The 14863-nt window shown below is 39.6% G+C and overlaps 2 protein-coding genes across 10 annotated transcripts in view; one reads left to right on the forward strand and one right to left on the reverse strand.

The window, feature by feature from the left end:
* CRIPT (CXXC repeat containing interactor of PDZ3 domain) overlaps positions 1 to 241 on the reverse strand; it is a 63168-nt gene extending 62927 nt beyond the window's left edge. Inside the window, exon 1 of one of the 2 annotated variants that reach the window (XR_011808187.1) lies at positions 50 to 218. Coding sequence is in view for 1 of the 2 variants with exons in the window: in XM_005009815.6 (XP_005009872.1) it covers positions 50 to 65 (16 nt within the window). In the remaining variant the exon portion in view is untranslated. Of the gene's footprint in view, positions 1 to 49 lie in introns of both variants that reach the window. The other variant, XM_005009815.6, reaches the window with a different exon arrangement.
* Positions 1 to 14863, forward strand: part of PIGF (phosphatidylinositol glycan anchor biosynthesis class F) — a 27272-nt gene continuing 12409 nt past the window's right edge. For 6 of the 8 annotated variants that reach the window (XR_005264564.2, XR_005264565.2, XR_005264566.2 and 3 more), the window contains exons 1-4: positions 200 to 579; positions 2174 to 2265; positions 3093 to 3209; positions 8394 to 8502. Coding sequence is in view for 5 of the 8 variants with exons in the window: in XM_038177161.2 (XP_038033089.1) it covers positions 352 to 579; positions 2174 to 2265; positions 3093 to 3209; positions 8394 to 8502 (546 nt within the window). In the remaining 3 variants the exon portion in view is untranslated. Of the gene's footprint in view, positions 157 to 199; positions 580 to 2173; positions 2266 to 3092; positions 3210 to 8393; positions 8503 to 13668 lie in introns of those variants that run through there. The other 2 variants (XM_038177162.2, XM_038177164.2) reach the window with 2 other exon arrangements.

The following is a 14863-nucleotide window of genomic DNA, read 5'->3' on the forward strand; positions in this document are numbered from 1 at the left end:
AGACACCCGGGGGGGCGTCCCGTGAGGGATGGGGGGAGCGAGGACTCACACTTCTCGCACACCATGGCTGCCCCTCACAACACCCGCCGCCTTCCGGGCCCGCCCCGGAGCTGACGAGCTGCTCTCGCCGCCGCTTCCCGTCGCCGGGCGGCCCCGGTAAGCGACCGAGGGGGAAAGCGACGGTGTCAGGGATAAGGATAGGGACGGGGCTGGGACCCTGCTGCCGGAGGGAGAGCGGGGAAGGGCTCCGGGGGAGGCTGCTCCCGGCGCGGGGTGCCGGGTGTGGGGCGGGCGGTGCCGCGACATGGCCGCCACTGAGCCCTGGGCGCTCGCTGCCTTGCAGGGCGCAGGATGCGGGATGCCGAGGCCAGGCGGCTGTGGGCTGCCAACCTGCTCCGCGCCGCCGCCGTGCCGCTGACAGCCGTCGTGCCGGCTTTCTTCATGGACGGGTTCTCGGTTCTGGGGACGCACCTGGCCTGGCTGTGTGTCTGTGCGCTTTGTGTCGGGACCCTTAACGTGGGCTTGTGCTTGGTCCTGAAGCCCAGCCTGCCCCCTAAGAGAAGTTCCGTGGCTAACAAGGTAAGCTCGTGCTTCAGTTACTGCCAGCCGATGCGGAGGGGAAGATAATTTTTTCATTGATCTAATCAGATGAGAAAGGAGTTGGGGTTTTTGGTGGTGAATCCTTGTTTTCCACGAATGAGCTGAGTGCAGCACCTGTTGTTAAATATCCTGAAAATATTGGAGAATTTGCTTCATTCCTTACCTGCCAGCAGCCCCCTGGGTGAGCAATTCCCTGCCCGTTTCTTGCCGACACGCTGTGGGTCCCTGGAAACACCAGGGCAAAGCGGGACAGACCCAGAAGTCATCTCCTGGTCCAGGCCTGACCCTCAGCGTTACAACGAGACACTCTTCTCCTGTGTCCTTACAGGTTTGAAATCGTTTCAAAAAGAAGAGAAATAGTGTGTAGGATTTGAGGTGTAAGAGAGAGAAGAGCAATTTAAACAAAGTTGGTAAGCTTTAAAAAGCAAAGTGAAAAAGTATTGCAGTGATCGCATTGCTGTGAATAACTAAATCAGCATGCAGTATATACCTAGGAGAAATTGTTTTGTAGCTGCAGACTGTAACAGAAGCATTAAAGGTATGAATCCCAACATATTAGGCTTGAAGAGGGCAAATTCAGTGCAGCACACAACCAGTCCCTTGAGGGCAGCTCGAGAGTTGTGCGCTCCCCACATGCTGCTGGGTGGGACAAAGTCAAACACTCAGGTGGTGACTCTTAAAGAGTTAAGCAGACATCCCAGAAAGCAGCATCTTTGTATGTAGCACTTCTGCCTTAATATCCTGCTGACAGAGAGGGATGTAAAATGCACAAAGTCATCATGGAAAACAAGTATTTTAACCATCTGTGATCTGAAAATGAAGTGGGCATCGTGTTCTAGGTGAGATTTCATCCCAGCCTACTGTAAGGAACAAGTATCAAAAAAGTGTTCAAGTGAGATTATGGGTTTCCATCGGTGACCTGACCAGAACAGACCTAACCAAAACTCTTTATCGAGTGTCTGTACTTCTGTCCAATACAGTGAGTGCCCAGAAACTGTTGTTTAAATTCATGGACAGTTATTGGTGTTTTGCAGATCTGTGAAAAGTCGTGAGCATTTTTCAAAGGGATTTAGAATTTAAGATGCCAAATTCAAACCGTAGTGGGTTTTATTTCATATAGCTTTATGTATTATGTTTGATTTTGCATGTCTTTTTTCATGTTAAATACTTTGTTGCTTTTAAATACTTTTTCACATTCTGTAAAAGATGCCTTTTAATGAATGGATGTAATGCTCTGATGTAAAGCACGTAAAAATATCTGATGAAACTATCTCTGTTTATGTTGTCATTTCCAGTTGTATTTTTTGTATGTTTGTCTTAATATTACAAGGTGGGTGAAAACATTTTAGATGGAGTGAGTGTGGTCATTTGTAATTCATTATTTAAAGTATTAAACATAAGGAAACCTGTGTGGAAATGCACCATGCTGTTATCATACTATGCTGTAGCTAAAATTAAATATCTAAAGAAATGTGCAGTGTGCAGTGCTGTTGATAAGATATTGGCTAGGTATGTTACTTATGTTCTCTCTTCTTTTGAAACATTATTCTGATATTTTATTGCTCTTTTTTAGATATCCAGATTTCTAAAATGCTGTATATACTTTTTCATGTCTTGCATACTATTTCATGCGATTATTGTTCTTTATGGAGCACCTCTCATAGAGTAAGTCAGAAGACCCTATTTTTCTCTAAACGCTTTAAGGGGGAGTTCTCCTTGCTGATATTGGTATAAGTTCTTGTGTGTTAGCTGGCACATTGGATATATAAAGATAAGCTCCTGGCTGGGGGGAGAAGGATGGCTGTCTTTGGGTAGAAGTTAGCTCTTACAGTTTCTCTGTATTTGGAGAAATGTTTCAAGAGACAGTTACAAACAAACACTTTTACTATAATATTTGTTATACTTACGGGTACAAATATTTTCCAAGTTTCATTTCTCCCATAAGCTTCTAAAATATGCATCTTGCTTATCTTTCATCCTTTTGATATTAGTATTTTTGATTTTTAATGATAATTAAGAAAACAGGAGAAACATGAAGCAACCTAACTGATATTTGAGAGAGATGATCAATTACTGACTGACAATGACATCGTCTAGTTTGGGTTCATGGTTGCTTCCAGAATGTCAGAATAGAAAAATGAATTGAATATTGAAGTAAATATCCAAACGTTCTTCAGAACTGTTGTTATGTATGAGGTATATAATGTATTTTTTAAAATGTTGCAGGTATCAGGCATTAAAGTAAGATGCTACATTGCAGTCTTTGTTGAGGTAACAAACAGATACCAGATTTTTTTTTTTCTATTTTTCGTTACTGTTTTAGAGTAAGAAGAAAAGACTTCTTCTACATGGGGCTTAAGAAAGCATGCATGCTTTCACAAGTTGACTGAGAGGGTTTTTCCTAAGTCTTGGAGCTCTTTAAAGAAATAAAAAATAAAAAATAAAAATAGTAGCTTTACCTCACTTTATTTTGTTATATTGCTTCTTCGTAGGTCAGTGACTGAGACATTTTTGTTTGCAGTTCTCCTGTCTACCTTTACTACTTTACAATGTTTATGTATGCTGGGACCAAACATACAAGCTTGGATACGGGTATTTAGTAAAAATGGGTAAGTTCCATTTCCACCCTGGTAAAATTTAGAATAGAGTGAATTAACATAAATGAGATATCATAATTTATTATTTTATTTTTTTAAAAAAGAAAGAGGAAAAAAAAGGAAGCTTCCTGAATTATGGGTGCTTTTTCACTTTTATTTTTTAGGGCCTATGAAAACTTTTCTGACAAAATTAATAGTTTTGAAGATGCTAAAAAAGTTTTCAAATGAAATTATGGGTTTCAATCGGTGACCAGAAAACTGACTTTTTACATCTCATATCCAGAGACTAAAATCTTGCTTTATTTGTTTGAAGGAAGTAAAGTTTCAAATGAGCATTTTAGTGATATAAAACCATTTTGCTGGCCAGTGTGATGATCATTAAAGAGAAAGGAGTCTTGTGACTGAGCTGCATAGGGAAAATCATACCTTTATAAAGACAGTGTTTACAGTAGGAATAGTAAGCCAGAACAAACACACTTTTAACAATATTTTTAACTTGGGTGTAATTGTGAAAATAATATATAATCTACTATGTTCATAAGTACATAGTCTTTGTCAGTGCTCTCTTTCAAATTTCAGAGAAAGCTGTTTTCAAGCATTATTTTTTCAAGAGTACGTTTAAAGGAAAATAAGCTTTTTTTTTTTTTTTTAACCTAGTAAAAGCTCTATCATTACCATGTATTAAGGATATACATATATTTTCAGAAATATTCTATCTCTTCTGCCTTTTTTCGCTCATTAAGTAACAGGAACATTGAAAGGCTGGGACTCTGAAACCTAAAGAAGCCCTACGTGTGCTTGAAGTTTAGTAATAAGATCTTAGCCTTCATTCCCGTATAACAGTTCATAAGGGCAAAGTCTCACCTCCAAAGAAAAGGAAAAGTTGTATAACTCTGCTGAGCTAATGAGTTGCTTTTGTTTTAAACTTGCATAGAGAAGGTCAAAAATAGACTTTTTATAATTGTTTCATGTATAGTTTTTTGTATTATCTCAGTTCTCAGCTTACTGAAAATTATCTTAAATGCTTATCCAAGTTGGTTATGCTTGCTTTTGATTTTCAGTGGAGGGAGTGAATAGAGTAATAGAGATGACACCTTGCAAGCCAAAACAAATCCTTGCTGATTTACTTAGTCATTATTGGAAGTTTTGCAACTGGAAATCATAGGTGAATTCAATTACTACAACAGATGTTTGACAGCAGTCTGTCTTTGTGCTAGGTTAGATTTTGAATGCGTGTCTGTTTCTTGCCTAGTCTGGATCCCAAAGTTGTTGCAGTATAATTATTGCATAGGAAACAGGTTTGTCTTGCTTTGACGTTTTTGCTGTGACACTTTGTATGTGTTTCTTACTAGTGAGCCATGTGATGTTATCAGAATGAAATGCGTATTTAATGACGCTGTTTAGTTAGACTGCCCTTTGAACAAACACAGACTACAAAGAAATACTATAGCATTTTTTTATGGATTGAAGCAAAATGGTCTTTTACAAAGAATTCTGTTGGCTTTTCATTTGACCTCTTGAATGAGTTGGGAGGTCCTGCACTTAGGTGTTAGCTGACTGTAATAAATCACGCCTACAAGGTTGTTTCCTCTGACTTAATAGTTTGGAATGAGGTGGGACGGGTTGAACGGAGTAAAAGGGCAGTCAGGTGAGATCAGCACGGCTGTGTGCCTTGAAAGACAAGTGTACTGAACTGAATTGCACTGAGACAGCAAGCTGGGAAGTCTGATTAAGAACACAGTGTAGAATGAAAGAGGAACTTGTTTACAAAAAATGAGTACAATTTAGACTGAAGTAATCGTTAACATTTAATTTTTGTTACTTTTATTTGCCTGTTCAATATTTAAAAGATTGGGATGTGCTTGTGCTTTTGTCTTCACAGAAAAATGGAAAAGGGCATCTCAAAAAGTTTATTGATGTATGAACATCTATTACTTGCTTACACTTAATATTAATTAGCCAGCTATTGCTCTGGATACCTACTCGTGATGTTACATTGAAGTAACTTGTGGTATATAACCGATTGCATTGTAACAGCTGTGGTACAATTGTGTCATCTGCTGTAAACAGATTGGGGATCATTTTGTGAATCTTCTAATCAAGTGATCACTCCTAAGAAAGCCAAAAGATCAGTCCATCAGTCTAAGTCACCTCACCTGTAGGGGGCAGATGCCACGTGCCAGCTCAGGATGATGTGACCTGTGACACTGCAGGTTTATTGCCTGTATTAGCAGTGCTGGGGATGTTGGTGGATGAGGAAGAGGTTGCTTTGTTGGAATGCATGAAACACAGTTGTAGCTCAGGCAGAAAATTCCACGTGCTTCGTGTTTTCAAACTGAGTGCGCTTTTTGAACAGATTGAACCAAATGAAATAAAAGCTCAAATTTCTTAGAATTTTGTAAAGAACAATTTGCTCTTGCCTGAGGAGTCTGTGTATACATAGAAAGTGTGAGAAAAGGAAGCTTGTGCATTTTGCATCATCAAGACTTGAGTTTTAAGTGGGCTGTACATAGGGCTCTTCTTCTCACCGATATTCCATTTGAGAAGGGATGGGCCCACTCCGGCTGTCTCTGGACTCCCTGTTCTGACGTGCAGTGTGATGACACTGATCATATGCTGTCGTGTGCTGCTCTGAGTGGATAGAGGGAAATAAAAGCTGTGGGAAGGCACATTGACACTAATGGAAGTAGGAGGCTTTAAAGGGTGTTTCAGTGGTTGTTGGCTAAAATAGCCTCCCGCATAAAAGTCTAGAAGAAATCAGCTTTCAATTGCCAATTTTTAAATTATTTTTTACTCTTCCTTTTGAAGACAATTCATTTCAAGTCCCTAATCTGAGCAATTGTGTTGAAACTTCTGGTGTCATAACAGATGTAAGATGTTACCTGGGTTGGGAAGTAGATTCTATTTGGAGCTTGTCCAGAAATACAGTATAAACCAGTAGCTTTACAGCTGTGTCCAGTTCTCATTTCTCTCATCTCATCACTTATACTGTCCTGCTTACTCTCACAGATTTGGGAATGTCCTTTGGAAAGGTGGGCATCGTCAAAGTGCTGTACTGCTTTGTATTTCAGTACTGCCACGGTGCAGAAATTCTAGATCTTGTCTGTCCAGGAGCTGTCTTAATAAATTCTTTTATTAACTAACCTCTTAACTCAAACATTATTTAGAACAGCGCTTAACTTGTATAATTAATGGGATTAAATAATGATTTGAGGTTTTAAAAGGTCTTTATGCCACTAGTGATAATTTATCTTCTTAAATATCACTGGTCTTGCCTGCAGAATCATTTCAGTTCTCATTTATTCGTGGTCTAAAAATACAGAAATCTATAAAACATAAAGTTCATAAATTTTTATACCATTGCTCCTCAGGTAAAAGAAGGATTTGTGTGATGCATAAATGAATACCTGTAAAAATCCTGATAGGTGACATCCCATGCAGAAAAGAGAATAATCAAAACATGGTTGCTGTGATACCATGTTGGAGGACGCAGCATGCTGTGTTGGGGTAGCCGGTGTCCGTGCTGCAGAGGGGATGATCACGTTGTTGCCAGACTGCCAGTGGCTGTCCTTCACTCGGGCACTGCGCCTTGCTAATTCTGTTGTTTTGCTTTTGAACTCGGTCTGGTGCCTCCATCTGGTGCAGCAGGATGTGTGTGGATTTACCAGATAGGATGTCTTGTGAGGTATAAATGTACCTCAGTCAGTCCCGGTATATTCTCCTGGCTCTTTCACTCCTTCAGGGCTGTAGTGAATGTTCTCCTCTCCCTGCTGGCTCACAACTGCCTGCTCAGTTACTCAGCTTCTGGAAATAATTTACTAATTTCAATGTGTAGACTTCTAAATACTTTTTAATAATACTTCTTAATAACAAATAAATAGAGTTGTATGCTTAAATCTAGTATTATAAGTCACAGGGACAGGGTTAATGTAGAAGAAATAGTGCCTGTTTCTGCCCCCAAATGTTAGCATTGAATTATAAATACTGTAATCTGTATGACCTTTAGTTTGCAAACAACGGAAAATGTTTGCCCTACACTTGTATTTCTGTCAAATATCAAATGCAGCAGTGAGTTACATGTACTCAGAAATGGTGTGAAATTTTGGACTCTTCTAAACAAGGGTTAAAGGTTTAAAGCTTTCTTGTCATGCAACCTAAACATTATTTTTGAAGATTGGTGTTTACTGCTGTCTAGACCTCTAGCCATAAAAATGCCTCCCCCCCCATTTTTTTTTCCCTCAGTTGGCTAAAGTTGTATTTGTAATTCAAGATATAGCAAACCTAAGATTCAGATCTCTCCTCTTACAGATCTGGAGCAGGGATCTGAACTCAGTTCTCCTGCCTCTCAGAGCTATGCCCGATGGTGTTCTGAACTGCTCTTCTCTTTTCTTAACTGGTGCAAAGAATGCCGATGCTCATGGCTTGAGGAAAACAAAGCAATCACTTGGGAAACTGATAATGGACAATAAGTGCTTATCTAATAAGCAGAAATCCAACTTTTCCAAAATTTTTCCTAGTGGTAGGAGGCTATAAACTCAAGACCAAACTCATTAATATCTGCTGTGGTACACTATGCACCATGATTGGTGATGCAAAAGGAAGTCTTCAGCATGCAAGAAATACATCCTGCTGCCAGTGTAGTTGAACTGGGATGCAGTGTGACTTAAGGGCTGTAACATGCAGGCTGCGTTTACTTTGCGGTGTTTCTTTTCAGTTCATCTAAGTTTGCTTTGCAATATTAACATAGTGGACTTCTCTTTTAAATTTCAAATTGTCTTAGGCATGAAACAACATATCTATGCCACAGAGTACTTTGCAGTCCCATACTACCCCTTCACCTCTGTTTTTCCTTGCAATGCACATGGTGTTTTTGTGATGTTTTAACTTGCTGTTATTATGGTGTTTCAAGTTCAATAGGAGTGTTTTCAGGTAAAATAAATTAGTTTTTTCAGTAAACACCTCAAGGGAAAAATATCCTTAATAAGTGGTATACAAAGATTGTGATTATAGTGGAAATATGCAACTTGCATTTTACATATAGTTTGTATATACCTGTTTTGGGAAATTTGCATGCAATTTATCAAATATATTGACTATTTGTTTGTAATCTTAAAAATCTTAGGAGACATCAGATCTAATATTCTGAACTGGTGACTTTTGCTGCTGTTGAAGTCTTGTAACACACTTCTCTTGCAGAGCTACCTCCATCTGGGAAAACAGTCTACAGATTACTACAACATGTAGTATACTAGGAGCTTGGTTTGGAGCATTTCCTATTCCTCTTGATTGGGATCGACCTTGGCAGGTTAGTATCTACAGCTTATCATAAATATATTTATTTTCTGGATATAAAGCTACAAAATTGTCCTGCAAGCTACACAAAATTGCTTGGAAACTGTACAAGTATACTGGATTTACTCATACCCTGTTTCTGTAGGGTTGTGCCAAACATTTAAAATGCCATTAGAAGCATCTGGGCTTACAGAATGAGGACATAAAATGCAGAATTTTTGACCTTCCTTCTTAAGAGATTCTTTGTTATAGTTATGAGCATGTTTGCTGCATGCAAGTTTGTTCATGAAACACAGCTGTAAGGGTTTTGATATGAAGAAGCTAGACAAGGAGGAAGAGAAATGTGAAATGATGAAGATGGCTCCAGGTTTGTCTACCTTTAGTCCGGTATCTTTTATTGCTTATGGGTAGGAAAGGAAAGATGCTCTCCTAGTGTATTTTAGTTCCCCTCTATCTTCCATAAAAGCACTTAGCAGAATGTATTTAAAGTAGATTTGGATTGATTTGTGGAAATGGTGCAGCCAAAGCACTGTACTGAAAACTTACCTTCTGACTTCAGGGGAAGGCAAGGATTAGCTTCATAGTTGCACAATAAAAAATGTGAAACTGGCATTGCAGATTCCGTTTTTCTGAATTCACATCTGTGCTATTATCTTTGTGTTTTGTTTGGCATGGAGAAATGTTTCTATTAAATATAACCAAAATCTGCAATTGCTGTTAAATGATGATAGTGGTACCAATTCTTCCTGAAGATCCTCAGTGGGTATTTTCTTTCCTCAGGTTACCAAACTCATAAACTCTCAGCTGAGTAGCACCTAGCAGGCCTGTTCTTAAGCAGACAGTTTCAAAGGTTTCTCTCAGAAGTCGGTATAGCAGGCAATGCTTTTCTCTCGGATATTGTAGAAGCATTGTGGCCTAGAGCTGCAACAGGAGTTTGTCTTCCAAAAGTAGAGAACAGCCTGTTTTATACCATCAGCCTTTCAGTACACCAGTGTAAAGAGACATTAACATTTCTATTTCAAATATAAGATTAGAGGAGTAGAATAACACCCTAAGTACAAAACAAAGTTTTCATCCCTAAAACAGCTTGCTTTTATTTTTGCAAGTTATTTCACTGTCCGTCTCACATAGAGACTGACTAGTATTGGCAACTAGTTTATTGTTGCTGGACTTTCCTGAATGTCACCCAGAAAACCAAGGGATTCATTGAAATGCAACCTCATCTCTTCTTGCAATGACCTTTTTGCAATGAGAAACAAGTGCTTCTTTTCTTGCTCAGCTAGGATTTTAAAATGGCATGTCACATCTGGCAAGTTTTGTTTTATTCACATGCTTGCAGTTAAAATTGTCTGTGTCTTCATTCACTGTCGTTTGTGCTGTGAGTCAGTCCATACAATTGCTGATGAAAACTTGCATTTATACAAGCATATAATACCATGTTGTCCATTCCCCTGCTTTGTTCACATCTGTCAAAAAAAAAAGTCCAAAATGCTCTCTGTCTCCTTTTCGCTTGGTGTAACTCACTGAATTACTCTACTTGTTGCATTTCCTCATATAGAACTTCATCTTCTGGAGTAAAAACTGTTGTGTATGAATAATAATTCAGAAAATAATAATTGATCAGAATTTGGGATTAGAGTGACTCCATGTACGTGAGTTTTGGATGATACTCAGTAACTTAAATGTAATATTGAGTGCCATCTGATACATCCAAACTCGCGTGGGACTGCTGGATATTTCACAGGACATAAAAGGAAACCCAGCACCTTCCAGAACAGTAGACTGAAGAGTAGGATGGACTCCCATATTTAGGTAAATGAATACCATCCGCAAGTGTGAATGCTCATCTCTTTTAAGAAAATACATGCATGTGTACACACACACACACACACAAAATCTCTAATAAGCTAATATTCTATGTATGAAAACTTTTATGCACTGATGGTATAAGGAAAACTTAATGAAAGTCAGTAGATTCTGATTAACAAAGCAAAGACATTTAATAGCTTAAATCAGATCACTTTAAGTACAGTTCATTTCTTTGCTTGTCCATTCCCTCTCTCACTCCACAGTAGGAGGCAGAAGTTTGGTAATGGTCTGGTGGCTTTCACTGTTTGAGAAGTCTTCAAAGTCATACAAACCAAATGTAACTGACTGAAGTTAAGCTCTGGAATCTATACATCTAAAAAGATATTATCTGGCTTCTCAGAACAGCAAAGCATCTGCAGAAACCTCAAATACCATAACTTGTTGCTATTTCTGGGCATGAATGCTTCCCAGGGAACTCAGGAAGCAGCAAAAACTGTGGGTCTGTATTTCTCTTTTCTTTTACCATCTCCACCCTCATTTCTGATGTACTCTTGATACCAAAGTTATCAGGGGAGAGTTTCTGACTACCAACTCCTGCATAAAAGCTTTTTTCTCTGTAGCTAGATCAGAGCTTTTACTGCTGTGTTCTTTTCATTATGTTCCCTTAATTTCTTCCCCATCCCCACTTCTCCTTGTAGGATGTAAAAGCATGGAGTGGGTGAAGAAATCTTACTATTCATTTTTGAGTCTAAACTGCTTGATCATTACTTTAATCATCATCTGAGCAATTCAAGACCTCAGATGAATGGAGAAGTTTGCTTCTCCACTTGTGCAGGCTGCCACTTCAATGGTCTTTGAAAATTACAGGTTTAAGTGCTAGTTCTTACAGGTTTAAGTGCTAGTTCTTTTAGGATCTGCTCTATAGGGGAAAATGAAAGAAGCTCCTTATAAAATATAAAGGTTTTAAAAATTAAATTATTGCAGAAAATTGACAAAGCGAAGCACCAAAACTGTAACACATCTCGAAGGCAGAAGTAAACATCCTTTAAAGTAGCTCTCTTAGAGAATCCATTTGCTCAGAAGTCTGCAGTCATCTATTGATTTATTTTATTTTTTTGTTTTGTTTTGTTTTCCTGAAGGTGACCTCTTAAGGATTGGTCACCAAGGCACAGTGGGGGGGAAAAAACACAAGTGTCCTGGCCAGACATTTTCATTAGTTGCCCAGGAACACTGCTTCCTACTTCAGCCAAGCTGACGTGTGTATGAATGAGCTTTGTGGAAACACTGAACTTTTTGGAAGGGTTAACATGGCTGTTTTGTCTGTCTGTCCCCTCCGAGTATGAATGCGATAACACAGGTTCTGGGTTGCATGTAGTAGCTCTGCATTGCTGTCTCAAATCTTTGGAGCCAAGAAACATTTCTGTCATTTCTCCAAAGTTCTGGGTACAAGCAACGAAACCTCTTTTTGCAAGAGTATTCTTCTTGCTACCTGATGTCAGGTAACTACAGAAGCTCATGGTGGACTCTTTCACACTAGTAATGAAAAAGAAGAGGTTCTTTAAGGTGTTGCCTTCTGCCTGAAGTAGAGAAAAGAAAAATGGTCCTAATAAGGGATTATGCTGTTGCTGCAAATCTGCTTGCTTTGGGAATAAAATAGTGCTGATTGCCTATCTACTGAGTGATTGATCCAAGCACTGACTTATTGATCATAAAAAAATACATAACATAGTTATGTACCTAAGTCAGTTGCGGAAAGAGGTTCATTAAAAGAGGAAAAAAATCAAAACGAAAAATCGCCCCTCTGAAAGACATGGGTTGGGAGTGTTTTGTGTAGAACCTAATCCAGCCGGTATGCTTACAGGAACACCTACAGATTAAGCCCCAAACCAGGTCTGAAAAAATCGTGTAGATCGTAATGTAGGCTCAAAAGTAATTACAACTCAGTCAAAACTAAATTACTTCTAGGCATCTGCATAAACAAAGTATTAATCTGTCAAGCTTTTGACTTTAGCTGTTTCTTATATTAGTCTAAAACCAGAAAGCTTGAGGATTACAATTCTGGTTTTATCTGTCTCAGATTCAAGAAGGGACTCAAATGGTTTGGACCCAGGACTGGGTTTTGAGATAAGGACAAGTTTCACTAGTGCTTGGCTGCTTTTTGTTTTTGTTTTTTTGTATGGTAGACCCTTTGTTGCACACAAACTGGAAAAAAAAATAGTGGAAATGGTTCTCCTCTAGAACAGAAAGTGTGCTTTAGATATTAGTTATTACGTGGCTGTTTTTCTACAGACTGGGGCATGAGAGGCTGGAGAGCAGCCCCACAGAAAGGGATCTGGGGGTTTTGGTCTACAGCAACTTGAATCTCTGCCAGCAGAGTGCCTTGGCAGCCAGGAGGGCTGACCGTGCGCTGGGGTGCATCAGGGACAGGGCTGCCACCTGGGTGAGGGAAGGGATTGTCCCGCTCCGCTCTGCTCTGCTGGTGTGGCCTCACCTTCAGTTCTGTGTGCAGTTCTGGGTGCCATGGTATAAGTAGGACATAAAGCTATTAAAGTGTCCAGAATAGGGCTACAAAAATAGAGAAGGGTCTGTAGGGGAAGATGTGTGAGGAGCAGCTGAGGTCCCTTGGTTTGCTCAGCCCTGAGCAGAGCAGGCTGAGGGGAGGCCTCATGGCGGCCTGCAGCTCCCTCATGAGGGGAGCGGAGGGGCAGGCGCTGAGCTCTGCTCTCTGGGGACAGCGACAGGACCCGAGGGAACGGCATGGAGCTGGGACAGGGGAGGGTCAGGATGGGGGTTAGGGAAAGGGTCTGCACCCAGAGGTGGTCGGGCACTGGGACAGGCTCCCCAGGGCAGTGGGCATAGCACCGAGCTGCTGGAGTTCAAGAAGCCTTTGGGCAGTGCTCTCAGACATCTGGCTTCATTTTTGGGTGGTCTGGTGTGCAGCCAGTTGGACTCAACAATCCTTGTGGGTCCTTTTCAACTAAGGATATTCTGTGGTTCTGTGATCATTTTAGAGGGTGGCATTAAAGCCTTGAAGACCGCTTGTTGCAAAATCTGGATATAATGTTTCTGTTGGTCATGGTTAATGTTTGTGGTGTAACAGGGTGTTATGGAAACACAGCTGCCTCTGTCTTATAATGTAAAGGCAATTCATTATTTACACTGTTGTAGAAAAGGCAAAATTGTTACTACAAGAATACATACATATATACATACATACGCTGACACATACAGCCATTCTTCTGATGCGACTTGGTTGCTGCGTTGTGGCCTTAAAAGAGCAATTAAGGAGAACAACAGAACTGTAGGTTGGTTTTTGGGTTCCTGGAGTTTCCCAGTCCTCAGCTGTTTGTACTGGCATCTATTCCCACAGTCACAGGATCACAGAATCATCTAGGTTGGAAGAGACCTCCAAGATCACCAAGTCCAACCTCTGACCTAACAATAACAATTCCTGCACTAAACCGTATCACTGAGCTCTACATCTAAATGGCTTTTAAATCTTAACAGAAGAACTGAAAAATTATATGGTAGTCATCCCCTTACACCATGATTCATCCTTAGATGCTCACAAACCAAAGAAAACATTTGTTCTTTAGGCACACCTCTTGCGACACACAACAAAACCAAGGTAACTACAGATTTCTCAGAAAATCTTCACTTTATTTTCCTTGTTCATGTGGTGAAAAATATTGCATACAGGGGATATTCAGACTAGCGGGCCTGTCTACATTTAAATCTAATAATGTGAAATGCATGTTTTAGCATATAACAGACAACTGCAAGTAAATAATACTTAATAGGAACAGAATATTGGTTTGGAAATAAAATGACATTCGTTGTCTGAATAGTGTTTCAGAATGGAAATGAAAAATGTGTAAAGCATTTGTTAGAATTACAGAATATATTGCTCAAAGTCATTTGGTGTCCTGATGATTCATTTTCCATTATTCTGTTGTTATTCTTTAAGTGACTTATATCTCTTAATATCTAGTTTGGCCATGCCTATTGCCCATCTGCTAGTTTTCAGAAAAAAATATTGTGGTGCAAAACTGTTGGTCAGGGAGGCCTACTCTGTGGTTCTTCCTTGGTTATGGGCTTCATTCTGCAGACCTATCTTCAGCAAAAGTAAAAATGTAAAGAGTTGTCTTACAGGAATGCAAGTCCCTACAGTAGTTATATTTCTGTATTTAAAAAAGCAAACAAACAACAAAAAAAAACCCACACTTTTCAAGACTCACTCTGCAAGACATGTTTCAGCTTATTACAAATGTCAGACTGGTAGAATAAGTATTTGCCAGTGTTTTATGATTACTGTCAATTTTTAAAGAAATTTTACAAATATTTTTTGAGGCTTAATGACGATCATTTACCTAAGGCTATTCTAGATGATGTTCAGAAGTTTTAAAGAGTCGGGCATCCATCTCTGATTGCTTCCAGGCCTCTGTTACCCAGCAGTTATGTAAGGATTAGGGCTGGTTGGGACAGTTCCAGCAAAGAAATAGGAAACAACTGCCTTTGCTGTAGTTTCTCATTTTGTTTTCAGACTGACTATTACAGGTTGATGG

Source organism: Anas platyrhynchos, chromosome 3 (assembly GCF_047663525.1).
Source record: "Anas platyrhynchos isolate ZD024472 breed Pekin duck chromosome 3, IASCAAS_PekinDuck_T2T, whole genome shotgun sequence".
NCBI classification, from domain to species: domain Eukaryota; kingdom Metazoa; phylum Chordata; class Aves; order Anseriformes; family Anatidae; genus Anas; species Anas platyrhynchos.